Source organism: Salmo salar, chromosome ssa07 (genome assembly GCF_905237065.1).
Source record: "Salmo salar chromosome ssa07, Ssal_v3.1, whole genome shotgun sequence".
In the NCBI taxonomy this organism is placed as follows: domain Eukaryota; kingdom Metazoa; phylum Chordata; class Actinopteri; order Salmoniformes; family Salmonidae; genus Salmo; species Salmo salar.
In genome coordinates this window covers 52,263,154-52,279,011 of record NC_059448.1, presented here as the reverse complement: position 1 = coordinate 52,279,011, position 15,858 = coordinate 52,263,154, and the positions used below count along the sequence as shown (strand labels likewise).

General features: G+C 42.9%; 1 protein-coding gene across 3 annotated transcripts in view; it reads left to right on the top strand.

Moving 5' to 3' along the window:
* LOC106595617 (voltage-dependent calcium channel subunit alpha-2/delta-1) overlaps window positions 1-15,858 on the top strand; it is a 176,096-nt gene that overhangs the window by 117,928 nt on the left and 42,310 nt on the right. For all 3 annotated transcript variants that reach the window (XM_045722235.1, XM_045722234.1, XM_045722233.1), the window contains exons 8-15: window positions 2,258-2,327; window positions 2,702-2,752; window positions 5,700-5,799; window positions 11,053-11,211; window positions 12,351-12,461; window positions 13,056-13,134; window positions 13,417-13,466; window positions 13,723-13,812. In XM_045722235.1, coding sequence (XP_045578191.1) covers window positions 2,258-2,327; window positions 2,702-2,752; window positions 5,700-5,799; window positions 11,053-11,211; window positions 12,351-12,461; window positions 13,056-13,134; window positions 13,417-13,466; window positions 13,723-13,812 — 710 coding nt within the window. The remainder of the gene's footprint in view (window positions 1-2,257; window positions 2,328-2,701; window positions 2,753-5,699; window positions 5,800-11,052; window positions 11,212-12,350; window positions 12,462-13,055; window positions 13,135-13,416; window positions 13,467-13,722; window positions 13,813-15,858) is intronic.

The window sequence follows — 15,858 nt, the reverse complement described above, 5'->3', positions numbered from 1 at the left end:
GCACTTTGTGAAATTTGTTGATGTAGAAAGGTTTTTTTAAATATACAGTACCAGTCAAAAGTTTGGACTCCTACTCATTCAAGAGTTTTTCTTTATTTTTACTATTTTCTACATTGTAGAATAATAGTGAAGACATCAAAACTATGAAATAACACATGGAATCATGTCGTAACCAAAAAAGTGTTAAACAAATAAAATAAAAAAGCCAGTCTTTGCCTTGATGACAGCTTTGCACACTCTTGGCATTCTCTCAACCAGCTTCATAAGGAATGCTTTTCCAACCATCTTGAAGGAGTTCCCACATATGCTGAGCACTTGTTGGCTGCTTTTCCTTCACTCTGTGGTCCAACTCATCCCAAACCTTCTCAATTGGGTTGAGGTTGGGGGATTGTGGAGGCCAGGTAATTTGATGCAGCACTACATCACTCTCCTTGGTCAAATAGCCCTTACACAGCCTGGAGGTGTGTTGGGTCATTGTCCTGTTGAAAAACAAATGATTGTCCCACTAAGCGCAAACCAGATGGGATGGCATATCACTGCAGAATACTGTTGTAGCCATGCTGGTTAAGTGTGCCTTGAATTCTAAATAAATCACAGACAGTGTCACCAGCAAAGCACCATCACACCTCCTCCTCTATGCTTCACTGTGGGAACCACACATGCAGAGATCAATCAATCCATCAAATGTATTTATAAAGCCATTTTTACATCAGCTGGTGTCACAAAGTGCTATACAGAAACCAGCCTAAAACCCCAAACAGCAAGCAATGCAGATGTAGAAGCACGGTGGCTAGGAAAAACTCCCTAGAAAGGCAGGAATCTAGGAAGAAACTTAGAGAGGAACCAGGCTCTGAGGGGTGGCCAGTCCTCTTCTGGCTGTGCCGGGGTGGAGATTATAACAGTACATAGCCAAGATGTTCAAACGTTCATATATGACCAGCAGGGTCAAGTAATAATAATCACAGTGGTTGTCGAGGGTGCAACAGGTCAGCACGACCAGGTGGATTGGGGACAGCAAGCAATCATCAGGCCAGGTAGTCCCGAGGCATGGTCCTGAGAGAGAGAGAGAGAGAGAGAGAGAGAGAGAGAGAGAGCTTACTTAAATTCACACAGGACACCGGATAAGACAGGAGAAATACTCCAGATATAAAAGACTGACCCTAGCCCCCCCGACACATAAACTATTGCAGCATAATTACTGGAGGCTGAGACAGGAGGGGTCGGGATACACTGTGGCCTCGTCCGACTATACCCCGGACAGGGCCAACCTGGCAGGATATAGCCCCACCCACTTTGCCAAAGCACAGCCCCCCACACCACTAGAGGGATATCTTACTATCAACTTACTATCCTGAGACAAGGCCAAGTATAGCCCACGAAGTTCTCCCCTATGGCTCGAACCCAAGGGGCGCGCCAACCAGGACAGGAAGATCATGTCAGAGACTCAACCCACTCAAGTGAGGCACCCCTCCTAGGGACGGCATGGAAGAGCACCAGTAAGCCAGTGACTCAGCCCCTGCAATAGGGTTAGAGGCAGAGAATCCCAGTGGAGAGAGGGGAACCGTCCAGGCAGAGACAGCAAGGGCGGTTCGTTGCTCCAGTGCCTTTTCGTTCACCTTCACACTCCTGGGCCAGACTACACTCAATCATAGGACCTACTGAAGAGATGAGTCTTCAATAAAGACTTAAAGGTTGAGACCGAGTCTGCGTCTCTCACATGGGTAGGCAGACCATTCCATAAAAATGGAGCTCTATAGGAGAAAGCCCTGCCTCCAGCTGTTTGCTTAGAAATTCTAGGGACAGTTAGGAGGCCTGCGTCTTGTGACCGTAGCATACGTGTAGATACAGTGAGGGAAAAAAGTATTTGATCCCCTGCTGATTTTGTACGTTTAACCACTGACAAAGAAATGATCAGTCTATCATTTTAATAGTAGGTCTATTTGAACAGTGAGAGACAGAATAACAACAACAAAAATCCAGAAAAACGCATGTCAAAAATGTCATAAATTGATTTGCATTTTAATGAGGGAAATAAAACATATTCAACACTACTGTAAAACCACATTTAGAATCAAGGTAAGGTGAATTTAAAATGCAGTGTTTAAAGTCAAACTGTTATGATGTATGTAACATTCAGCTGGTTAGTAGTCTCTGTCTGGACTCAAATTAAGCATTATGCTTTTACTGTGAAGTGTGTTGTCTTTTCAAATGCACTTTAAATAAAGTTTGATTTGATTTAAATTGTCTTTGTACCCAGCATCCCCTTGGATGGACTCACGAAAAACGCCCAATAAGATTGACCTCTACGACGTCCGGCGGCGACCGTGGTGAGTGGAGACATTGAGTCACCGCCTGTCTCCTCGTCCTCTATCTCTCCAAGTGTTTCTCAGAATGAACATTGCCTGCCCTGCTTAAACCTAGATTTTTGGTCATCATATTAAACACTGTTTGAGAAACACACACACAGTGTATACACACACACACACACACACACACACACACACACACACACACACACACACACACACACACACACACACAAAGATGCATAACCCTGTTACTTTACAATTGACAATTAAAAGTCAGACTGCTTTTGACAATGGTTTTTTTATGTTGGTCTATTTGTTGGAATCATTAGACATAAGGTAAAAGTTTCAAGTGTTTTTTCACCGCTGTATTTATTTGCTTGTTTGTTTACCAGGTACATCCAGGGGGCAGCGTCTCCTAAGGACATGCTGATCCTAGTGGATGCGTGAGTGACTCTCTTTTTGTGATTCATATTTACAGTCAGAATCCATTTCATGACCAGTCATAAAAACAAGTCTGACTTCCCCCCACCACCAGCCTATAATGCTGAGCTTAGAGCTGCATCATCTCATGACTTGGAGAGACTGAGGAAATAGAATTCGTCATGAACTATAGCGAAACCATAATTTGTTTTGCTGTGAGTGTACACTACCGTTCAAACGTTTGGGGTCACTTATAAATGTCCTTGTTTTTGAAAGAAAAAAAATTTTTGGTCAATTAAATTAACATCAAATTGATCAGAAACGGAATGTAGACATTGTTAATGTTGTAATTTTTTTTTAATGTTTAGATTTTTTTAAATGGAATATCTACATAGGCATAGAGAGGCCCATTATCAGCAACCATCACTACTGTGTTCCAACGGCACGTTGTGTTAGCTAATCCAAGTTTATCATTTTAAAAGGCTAAATGATCATTAGAAAACCCTTTTGCAATTATGTTAGTATAGCTGAAAACTGTTGTGCTGATTAAACATGCAAAAAAACTGGCCTTCTTTAGACAGGTTGAGTATCTGAAGCATCAGCATTTGTGGGTTTGTTTACAGGCTCAAAATGGCCAGAAACATAGAACTTTCTTCTGAAACTCGTCAGTCTATTCTTGTTCTGAGAGTGGTTAGTATTACACAGACCTTACACATAGGGGCTCCCGAGTGGCACAGTGGTCTAAGGTCTAAGGCACTGTGCTAGAGGCATCACTACAGACCCTGGTTCGATTCCAGGCTTTATCACAACCAGCCGTGATTGGGAGTTCCATAGGGCAGCACACAATTGGCCCAGCATCATCCGGGTTTGGCCGGGGTAGGCCGTCGTTGAAAACTAAGAATTTGTTCTTAACTGACTTGCCTAGTTAAATAAAGGTTAAATAAAAATGTTAAAAGAAATGTAACAACATCGGAACAAGCTCCCACAATACTCCCTGGGTATATGGCTATTTCATGTAAAGTACATCAGAAATCACTTGGAAACTTGGAAAAGTAGAGCAAGACAGCCAGACTATTTTGTCTTAAAGCTGCAAGCTGTAACTTTTTTGGGGGACCCAACCCAAATTCACATAGAGTTATTGATCTGTCATTCTCATTGAAAGCAAGTCTAAGAAGTGGTACACCAACTTCAAAAAGCTGAAAATACAATATTTTGGGTTATGTAAAAGATATTTCACAGCGGTTTAGATGGTACAATGATTCTCTACACTATACTTGCTTGTTTTGTCACCTAAATAGAAATTAGGCAAACTATTAGAATTTTAACAACCAGGAAAGGGCGGAGCGATTTTTGCATAGTGCATCTTTAATCAAACCACTATATGCTATTGTATCAACTACACACTAGGCTATCAATGTCATGTATATCAAGTCCATCAGCAAATCCCTGCTGTATACTGTACATAACATACATAACACTATCATCTTATTATGTGCTAATGAGAATTTCCTCTAGGAAGTTTTTTTGTTGTCATGGAACTTAGACAAATCGTTTATCTTAGATGGGTAAAGCCCTTGCCACCGCGACACACCCTGATTAATCGGCTGTGCCTGGAATGGAAAGGCTGGCACCGCGCCAGCACCTAAATGAGAACAATAAAAAATGTATATGAAAAATCCATTTCGCCCCCCTTAGCTCTTGACGCGAGGTAGATAATTGGCGGGCTCAATTGACAGGCTATTTCAACATCAAAGCTGTGCTGCTGCCGTCGTGGTGATGCCCGAGCAGAAGGAATATAAAAGAAACAACCCTTCACTCCTCCTTTTTCCGTTCTGTGCATTTTGTCTTTACCTGCAACTAATTAAAGCATGTATTTATATATAGACCATCTGCTCTCAACTTCTCTCACATCCAATTTTAACTTGAGTGGTGCTATGTTCAAGAGTAGGCCTATATCATTAAATGTCCAATCCTCGGCGCCGCTACGACAACATGAAATGTCAGAGTTAAAGTGACTCACTCTATGCTAATGTTAGCCTTTCATGTAGCGTTAGCGTCGGCTAGAGGAGGCATGGTGATAGCACTTTAAGTCCACTGCTGGGTTAGCCTAATGACGCTAGCCACTTCCCCTCACATGTTTATCCTGATAGGCCTATATCTAGAGAGCCTATTAGTGTTAGCTAAAAGCCTAGTAGTCACGCGGCCTGTGGTTGTTTTAATGCCTCTTTGTCTCTGCCTGTCCCAAATGGCACCCTATTCCCTATAGTGCACTACTTTTGACCAGAGTCCCATAAGGCGCTAGTCAAAAGTAGTGCACTGTATAGGGAATTGGGTGCCATTTAGCACACGACCCATGTCTCCCACTTCATCACACTCAATATTAGTTTTATAGCTTCAGCCGTGGCAAATTTAAAGAGCAATGTCTTTCTGGGCCCCTGAATGCTAACAGGCTAGTTAGTGGTCTTATTGCATATGTAATGGCGGCACCACACTTAGGCCTAGTGCTAAATATGAATTACAGTATGGTGGTGTTGGTTGAGTCAGATACATTTGTTGTTTATGTGGTCTGATTCCCCTTGCTCATTACTCTGCTGCGGATATAGATGTGTTCATCTAAGAGATATTCAATTGAAATTCCTCCACACAAACAAGAGAAATACAACAACAGACTATTTTAGCTCTTGGCTGAAGGAAGCAATCCAGTTCAAGTTAAATCCAGATCAAACAAGCACATATTTGTCTGGAGAACACAGTCATAGATGTGTAACATCTGGTAATAACCTGTTCCTGTGGTATCTAATACCCTTTCTCTCCTTCCTGTAGGTGTCTGAGTTAACGCTCAAACTGATCCACTCCTCCAAACCAGACAATGACTGTTTTTCATGGTTATTCTCCCATTACACTGTAGTAATAGGCACGTAATAACCCTGTCATAGATATGTAATAACAGGTTATAACGTCTGTCCGTAGGAGCGGCAGTGTCTCTGGCCTCACCCTGAAGCTCATCCACACCTCTGTCAACGAGATGCTGGAGACGCTGTCTGACGATGACTACGTCAATGTGGTCTATGTGAGTATCCAAGGCAGTTGGCAGAACATGGTCTTTACACGCAGGCCATTTATAGGACGAATGGAATGACTGTGGTCTTTACCCATTATAATTATAGGACCAATGCAATGACTTTGTGCTAGTCGTTATTGTGTTTGAGGAATGGGTTCTTGGAATGAAAAGCCAACTGACATTTACTCTTGAGGTGCTGACCTGTTGCACCCTCTATAACCACTGTGATTATTATTTGACCCTGCTGGTCATCTATGAACGTTTGATCATCTTGAAGAACGATCTGGCCTTAATGGCCATGTACTCTTATAATCTCCACCTGGCACAGCCAGAAGAGGACTGGCCACCCCTCAGAGCCTGCTTCCTCTCTAGGTTTCTTCCTAGGTTCCTGCCTTTCTAGGGAGTTTTTCCTACACATGAATGTACTGTGTGTGTGTGTGTGTGTGTGTGTGTGTGTGTGTGTGTGTGTGTGTGTGTGTGTGTGTGTGTGTGTGTGTGTGTGTGTGTGTGCGCCTATAGTTCTGTGTGTTCAGTGTGCCCATATACAATTATCTGTGTTCAGCAGAGTCAAGTGTATCAGAGCTTAAATCCGGAGCATGTGTAACCAACTCAACGGCAGCCCATGTGAGCGCCAGCTAGACAAGACGATATGAGAATGGTGAGGAATGATGAAATACAGATGCGACTATCCAGTTCCCGAATTTAAAATGAAGGAGATGAATAGAGAAGTCCCTGCAATGATTGGTAATTCTGTGAGAAAGTGGATTTCCTGGGAGTTAAGGGGCTGGGGACGGGGGACATCTCCATCCATAATTATTTACAAACCAATATTTCTCTGCTTCTGCCCCAGCATGTTAGTCTTTATTTGGATCTGCAGAAACACAAGTCCCCCTGTGGTGATATCTGACAACGTTCCATCAATCCCCCCAGTTCTTATGTCTCCACACCCTTCCAACTCATTAGGTTATGGAGGGGAACGTTTTCTGAAGAGTGTTTGTGTGTGTGTGTGTGTGTGTGTGTGTGTGAGAATGTAAGTCTCTCTCTCTCTCTCACTCTCACACACACACACACACACACACACACACACACACACACACACACACACACACACACACACAGAGAAGTAGACACATTTGTGCACTGAGGAGTGTGTAGCAGTGATCTCTGTAATTGGAGTGTGTAGCAGTGATCTCTGTAACTGGAGTGTCTGTAGCAGTGATCTCTGTAACTGGAGTGTCTGTAGCAGTGATCTCTGTAACTGGAGTGTCTGTAGCAGTGATTTCTGTATCTGGAGTGTCTGTAGCAGTGATCTCTGTAACTGGAGTGTCTGTAGCAGTGATCTCTGTAACTGGAGTGTCTGTAGCAGTGATCTCTGTAACTGGAGTGTGTGTAGCAGTGATCTCTGTAACTGGAGTGTCTGTAGCAGTGATCTCTGTAATTGGAGTGTGTGTAGCAGTGATCTCTGTAACTGGAGTGTGTGTAGCAGTGATCTCTGTAACTGGAGTGTGTGTAGCAGTGATTTCTGTATCTGGAGTGTGTGTAGTAGTGATCTCTGTAACTGGAGTGTCTGTAGCAGTGATCTCTGTAACTGGAGTGTTTGTAGCAGTGATCTCTGTAACTGGAATGTCTGTAGTAGTGATCTCTGTATCTGGAGTGTGTGTAGCATTGATCTCTATAACTGTAGTGTCTGTAGCAGTGATCTCTGTAACTGGAGAGTCTGTAGCAGTGATCTCTGTAACTGGAGTGTGTGTAGCAGTGATCTCTGTAACTGGAGTGTGTGTAGCAGTGATCTCTGTAACTGGAGTCTGTGTAGCAGTGATTTCTGTATCTGGAGTGTCTGTAGCAGTGATCTCTGTAATTGGAGTGTGTGTAGCAGTGATCTCTGTAACTGGAGTGTGTGTAGCAGTGATCTCTGTATCTGGAGTGTGTGTAGCAGTGATCTCTGTAACTGGAGTGTCTGTAGCAGTGATCTCTGTAACTGGAGTGTATGTAGCAGTGATCTCTGTAATTGGAGTGTCTGTAGCAGTGATCTCTGTAACTGGAGTGTGTGTAGCAGTGATCTCTGTAACTGGAGTGTGTGTAGCAGTGATCTCTGTAACTGGAGTGTGTGTAGCAGTGATCTCTGTAACTGGAGTGTGTGTAGCAGTGATCTCTGTAACTGGAGTGTCTGTAGCAGTGATCTCTGTAACTGGAGTGTGTGTAGCAGTGATCTCTGTAACTGGAGTGTCTGTAGCAGTGATCTCTGTAATTGGAGTGTGTGTAGCAGTGATCTCTGTAACTGGAGTGTGTGTAGCAGTGATCTCTGTAACTGGAGTGTGTGTAGCAGTGATCTCTGTAACTGGAGTGTCTGTAGCAGTGATCTCTGTAACTGGAGTGTCTGTAGCAGTGATCTCTGTAACTGGAGTGTCTGTAGCAGTGATCTCTGTAACTGGAGTGTGTGTAGCAGTGATCTCTGTAACTGGAGTGTCTGTAGCAGTGATCTCTGTAACTGGAGTGTCTGTAGCAGTGAGTTCTGTAACTGGAGTGTCTGTAGCAGTGATCTCTGTGATTGGAGTGTCTGTAGCAGTGATCTCTGTAACTGGAGTGTCTGTAGCAGTGATCTCTGTAACTGGAGTGTGTGTAGCAGTGATTTCTGTATCTGGGGTGTGTGTAGTAGTGATCTCTGTAACTGGAGTGTCTGTAGCAGTGATCTCTGTATCTGGAGTGTGTGTAGCAGTGATCTCTGTAACTGGAGTGTGTGTAGCAGTGATCTCTGTAACTGGAGTGTCTGTAGCAGTGATTTCTGTAACTGGAGTGTGTGTAGCAGTGATCTCTGTAACTGGAGTGTATGTAGCAGTGATCTCTGTAACTGGAGTGTATGTAGCAGTGATCTCTGTAATTGGAGTGTCTGTAGCAGTGATCTCTGTAATTGGAGTGTCTGTAGCAGTGATCTCTGTAATTGGAGTGTCTGTAGCAGTGATCTCTGTAATTGGAGTGTCTGTAGCAGTGATCTCTGTAACTGGAGTGTATGTAGCAGTGGTCTCTGTAATTGGAGTGTCTGTAGCAGTGATCTCTGTAATTGGAGTGTCTGTAGCAGTGATCTCTGTAATTGGAGTGTCTGTAGCAGTGATCTCTGTAACTGGAGTGTCTGTAGCAGTGATTTCTGTATCTGGAGTGTCTGTAGCAGTGATTTCTGTTTCTGGAGTGTCTGTAGCAGTGATCTCTAACTGGAGTGTCTGTAGCAGTGATCTCTGTAACTGGAGTGTCTGTAGCAGTGATTTCTGTAATTGGAGTGTCTGTAGCAGTGATTTCTGTATCTGGAGTGTCTGTAGCAGTGATCTCTGTAATTGGAGTGTCTGTAGCAGTTATCTCTGTAATTGCAGTGTCTGTAGCAGTGATCTCTGTAATTGGAGTGTCTGTAGCAGTGATTTCTGTAATTGGAGTGTCTGTAGCTATGATCTCTGTAATTGGAGTGTCTGTAGCAGTGATCTCAGTAATTGGAGTGTCTGTAGCAGTTATCTCTGTAATTGGAGTGTCTGTAGCAGTGATCTCTGTAATTGGAGTGTCTGTAGCAGTGATCTCTGTAATTGGAGTGTCTGTAGCAGTGATCTCTGTAATTGGAGTGTCTGTAGCAGTGATCTCTGTAACTGGAGTGTCTGTAGCAGTGATCTCTGTAACTGGAGTGTCTGTAGCAGTCATCTCTGTAACTGGAGTGTGTGTAGCAGTGATCTCTGTAACTGGAGTGTCTGTAGCAGTGATTTCTGTAACTGGAGTGTCTGTAGCAGTGATCTCTGTTACTGGAGTGTCTGTAGCAGTGATCTCTGTAACTGGAGTGTCTGTAGCAGTGATCTCTGTAACTGGAGTGTCTGTAGCAGTGATCTCTGTAACTGGAGTGTGTGTAGCAGTGATTTCTGTATCTGGGGTGTGTGTAGTAGTGATCTCTGTAACTGGAGTGTCTGTAGCAGTGATCTCTGTATCTGGAGTGTGTGTAGCAGTGATTTCTGTAACTGGAGTGTCTGTAGCAGTGATCTCCGTATCTGGAGTGTCTGTAGCAGTGATCTCTGTATCTGGAGTGTGTGTAGCAGTGATCTCTGTAACTGGAGTGTGTGTAGCAGTGATTTATGTAACTGGAGTGTCTGTAGCAGTGATCTCTGTATCTGGAGTGTGTGTAGCAGTGATCTCTGTAACTGGAGTGTCTGTAGCAGTGATCTCTGTAACTGGAGTGTCTGTAGCAGTGATCTCTGTAACTGGAGTGTCTGTAGCAGTGATCTCTGTAACTGGAGTGTGTGTAGCAGTGATCTCTGTAACTGGAGTGTCTGTAGCAGTGATCTCTGTATCTGGAGTGTGTGTAGCAGTGATCTCTGTAACTGGAGTGTCTGTAGCAGTGATCTCTGTAATTGGAGTGTCTGTAGCAGTGATCTCTGTAACTGGAGTGTCTGTAGCAGTGATTTCTGTAATTGGAGTGTCTGTAGCAGTGATTTCTGTAACTGGAGTGTCTGTAGCAGTGATCTCTGTAACTGGAGTGTCTGTAGCAGTGATCTCTGTAACTGGAGTGTCTGTAGCAGTGATCTCTGTAATTGGAGTGTCTGTAGCAGTGGTTTCTGTAACTGGAGTGTCTGTAGCAGTGATCTCTGTAATTGGAGTGTCTGTAGCAGTGATCTCTGTAATTGGAGTGTCTGTAGCAGTGATCTCTGTAATTGGAGTGTCTGTAGCAGTGATCTCTGTAATTGGAGTGTCTGTAGCAGTGATCTCTGTAATTGGAGTGTCTGTAGCAGTGATCTCTGTAACTGGAGTGTCTGTAGCAGTGATTTCTGTAACTGGAGTGTCTGTAGCAGTGATCTCTGTAACTGGAGTGTCTGTAGCAGTGATCTCTGTAACTGGAGTGTCTGTAGCAGTGATCTCTGTAACTGGAGTGTGTGTAGCAGTGATCTCTGTAACTGGAGTGTGTGTAGCAGTGATCTCTGTAACTGGAGTGTGTGTAGCAGTGATCTTTTCTTGTGTATGTAAATGTGGACAGAATGATATCAGTGCTCCTTTCAAATGACTAATATTAGTATTTCTAACCACAGACTGTACCAAACATCAATGCCTTAAAACACAGAGCCTTAAAATCCCTGTCATGTGTGTGGGTGTGTAGGAATGTATGTGTATGGCTCATCCTCTGTCTCAGCGGGTGACTTTTCTATTTCTCTTTCTGTCTCTCATTCAGTTCGATGATAATTTAACAACTCATCCCTCCTCTCTCTCTCCCTCCCCCTCCCTCTGTCTATCTGTCTGCTACAGTTCAATGATAAAGCGGTGAAGGCGGCGTGCTTTCAGAACCTGGTCCAGGCCAACGTGAGGAACAAGAGGTTCCTGAAGGATGCTGTGCGGAACATCTCAGCCAAGGGCATCACCAACTACAAAGGCGGCTTCGAGTTGGCCTTCGAGCAGCTCTCATCGGTAGGGGATGAGAGAGTGTGTGTGCGTGCTATAGTTTACTGTTTGAATGTATGCACGTACATGCGTGTGTGCATGAGGTTGAGTGCCAGTTAGGAGGGACTGTGGTGTGGCGTGTGTGAGTGCCAGTTAGGAGGGACTGTGGTGTGGCGTGTGTGAGTGCGTTCAAGAGAGTGAGCGAGAAAGTGCGAGGGAGAGAAGAGGGAGGGAGAGAGGCATGACCAGTGTGTCTACAAAACATTAAACATATCCCTTGTATTTTTCCATTCCAACTCTTCAGACTTTGTGTCGCCTGGGTTTTCCCTGTTTTTCATTAGCCCACGTGGTTGATGTAACTCGATGAAACTGAGACATTAGATTAGCTTGAATGATGAGAATAACAATGGAAACAAGCTATTGTACTAGTAGTCGCCCCAGAGGAGACCACCTGTTATTGTTGTCACTTATCGCCATCTGCTGGCGATTTTGGCCATTTCACTCTTCTATTTGTTTCAATCACTTGGGTCGTAATTCATTTGGGCACACCGTAGCAAAACGTTTGTTATTGGACAAATTCAGGTAGTCTCTCTCCCTGTTTCAGTCCGTTTTCCTCCATTTGGTTCCTAATAAATAGGACCCTGATGGCGAAACATTAAACCTTTTTCCATCAAACCTTATTTTGATGGGGTGCCCACTTTCATAAATGAAATTAAATGTTTGTAAAAAGGAAGGTCAGCACTCTTAGAATGAAGTTTATTGAAAGGAAAATAAGTGGATTTAATTGGCAGTGTTTTGTCCAGGTCTGACCTCTTCAATTCAATAAATCTTCATTGTCCCATCCTAAAAGTCATTTAGTTTGAGTACAACAAATACAAGACCTGGGGAAATATTGGTTGAAGACGCAAAAAATGATCTTTCAATAACTGATTTATTTTCTGATGGTTTGTAAATACACAGTGCATCGTAAACCTAATCACTGTGCTTTAGTCATTTAAATTACATAAAATGTATGTTGTGTTGTTTTCTCTCACCCCCCAACCCTCCTCGTCTCTGTGTCCCTACTCGTCCTCTCTCGTTCTCTCTCTGTGCTGTGTCCCCACTCCCCCCCTCCTCTCCCCACTCTTTCTATCCCCCCTCCGTCATTCCCCTCTCTATCTCTCTAGTTGAACGTGACCCAGGGCAGGGCGTTGTGTAACAAGATCATCATGCTGTTCACTGACGGAGGAGAGGAGAGGGCCCAGGAGATCTTCCAGAAGTACAACGCTGACAAAAAGGTTGGTTGCGAGATAGAGACGTCTCCTACACACAGACATAAGGAACCCTCAGGAAGAGGAGGTTCTGTGGGTAGTTTACATGATCCTGGGGAAGATCTCCATCAGAGGAGTTGCTGCTACAGAATGCATTCTGTTGTGCATAAATCAAAGCGCTTCAATTACTCAATGATACAGATGTGTGTATCACAGGGGGCTGGTTGCACCTTAATTGGGGAGGACGGACTCATGGTAATGGCTGCAACAGAATCCATGGAATGGTATTCGAACACATCAAATACATATTTTCCTAGTGTCTGATACCATTCCAGTCACTCCATTCCAGTCATTGTTATGAGCCGTCCTCCCCTCACCAGCCTCCTGAGGTGTGTATATTTGTTCATAATCGGCCGTATACTGTGTAAATGTGTTTGGTAAGCAGAGTGTAGAAATCCCAGGGCAACGGGTGGACTAGTGTTCCCATCTCTTGCTAGATAATACACACCAACATATACATACTGTAGAGATATACAAGTCATATGCATACACTGAAACATACTGTACACAGATACATACATGTTACATCTATTGACCCTTAACCCTATGTTGACCCTTTAGGTGCGGATATTCACGTTCTCAGTGGGCCAACACAACTATGACAAAGGACCAATCCAGTGGATGGCCTGCACCAACAAAGGTACAGAACACACGCGCACGCAAACACACATACGTCATGGCCCTGCCTGAATACTACGTCCTTCCTCCCTATTTGATATGATTAGATTAGGAAAAGCAATGTGTCCACACTAATGCTTTTACAGTAGGACCAGACCATGTCAGATAAGTGACTACTTCCAGGAAGAGAACAAGGAAGGATGCATTGTCATGGAATTCAATCAGAGCCAAAGTCTACCATGCTGTGTCCTGGTATGTTATATTGTAGATGATGACGTGTAAAGGTGAAATACTTGTGTTCCAGGGTACTATTATGAAATCCCCTCCATCGGTGCTATCAGGATCAACACTCAGGTAAACAGTGATCAAATAGATCTTAAAACACTGAAGTCTAAACTCAACTATAAGATGCAGATCTTGCTTTGGTGCAAATGGTCAGTAAATCTGGCCTGTAGTAATAATGCTGTGCAGCGTTTCTACAGTTCTTTAGAGTTTGTGTCTGATGCCCTCTTGTGGACATATGATACACCTCTCTATATAGTCACGCTATTCAATGTACAGTAGTGATTGTTTGATTGGTTTGGTCTGATTCCTCTCTCACACACAACAGGAGTACCTGGATGTACTGGGAAGGCCCATGGTCAAAGCAAACAACAAGGCCAAGCAGGTTCAATGGACCAACGTTTACCAGGACGCACTGGTACGTTACACCAACTGACACAATATTGAACAGGGGATGAAATATGAACAGCAGTGGTGTGAATATAGTTACAGCACAGTATCAGAAATAGTGTGAAGTTGTATTCTGAATGGTTACAGTGAGGATAGGTGAAGTGTGTACACTTCAGGGTTGGAGATAATTCCATAAATGCAATTCTAGTTCAATTCTCTCTCTCCCTATAAATTCCATTGAATTAAATTCAAAATACAGGTCAGTCTTTGAATTCAGAGATAATTCAATTCCTCTCAATTCCAAATTCCAAGAAGTCAATTCCCTAATTCAATATTATCCCCAACAATTCCACAAATTCCAACTCGAATTCAATTCCCTCAGACTTTCAGGCTGATCATGTCACTGTTCAGACAGCCTAGCTATACAGGAAATATAGGAATACAGGATGAAATGGTTCAAAACAAATCCTACAGTACACTTTTATACTAATAATTCCATTAACCCTTGTGTGGTGTTCATGTTTTTGTTATTGATGGACCCACAACATTTGTCTGATGGACCCACAACATTATTGGGTTTTTAAAGTGTAGCAGGGTTGGGGTCAAGTTTACATTAAAGTGTACCAGGGTTGGGATCAAGTTTACATTAAAGTGTACCAGGGTTGGGATCCAGTTTACATTAAAGTGTACCAGGGTTGGGATCAAGTTTACATTAAAGTGTACCAGGGTTGGGATCAAGTTTACATTAAAGTGTACCAGGGTTGGGGTCCAGTTTACATTAAAGTGTACCAGGGTTGGGATCAAGTTTACATTAAAGTGTACCAGGGTTGGGATCCAGTTTACATTAAAGTGTACCAGGGTTGGGGTCAAGTTTACATTAAAGTGTACCAGGGTTGGGATCAAGTTTACATTAAAGTGTAGCAGGGTTGGGGTCAAGTTTACATTAAAGTGTAGCAGGGTTGGGGTCAAGTTTACATTAAAGTGTACCAGGGTTGGGGTCAAGTTTACATTAAAGTGTAGCAGGGTTGGGGTCAAGTTTACATTAAAGTGTAGCAGGGTTGGGGTCAAGTTTACATTAAAGTGTACCAGGGTTGGGGTCAAGTTTACATTAAAGTGTACCAGGGTTGGGATCAAGTTTACATTAAACTGTAGCAGGATTGGGGTCATTTTCAATTTAAACTGAAATTCCAATTCAATTCTTGAATTCACTCGTGGAGAATTTATGTTGAAATAAATTTGGAATTGTTATTTAATTGGAATTAGGATATTTTTACTTTTTGATTGTAATTGGAAATGTAAAAACATTTAATCTTTTGGAATTTAATTGCAATTCAATATTTGTACAACTTTACCCCAACCCTAGAGGGTAGAACTAATACAAACTTGGGTGTCAAAGGCTTCAAATAGTGAAGCAAATGTACTTCCCAATACTACAGTACCACCAGCCAAGACACTGTTGACTAAGGTTAATGCACATACTGTATATAAACTTACTAAGGGTGTCCGAGAGTCCAACTAGTGACGCAAATACAATTTTCCAATACAAACACCAGCTATCTAGTTCTAAAAATATCACGTATCAAGTTCATATTTTACATGAACACACACTTTCTGGTTCTAGAAATAGCTCATATCAAGTTCAAGTTGTGTATGAACTTCAACAGCGGATAAGGCCCGGACCGAGTGCACTGAAACAAGCTGTCCAAATATACGTGTAATATAAATCAACCAGTATTGATATTCTATTGAACAGCATTGGAGCCAAGTCAGAAACAACCCAGCACACACAGTGGGACGTTGGCTTCAGAACAATATTTATACTGAACAAAAATATAAACGCAACATGCAACAAGTTACAGTTCATATAAGGAAATCAATCGATTTTTTAAAATGACTCGGCCCTAGTCTATGGATTTCACATGACTGGGAATACAGATATGCATATGTTGGTCACAGATACTGTACCTTAAAAAAAGGTAGGGGCGTGGATCAGAAACCAGTCAGTATCTGGTGTGACCACCATCTGCCTCATGCAGAGTGACACATCTCCTTCACATAGAGTTGATCAGGCTGT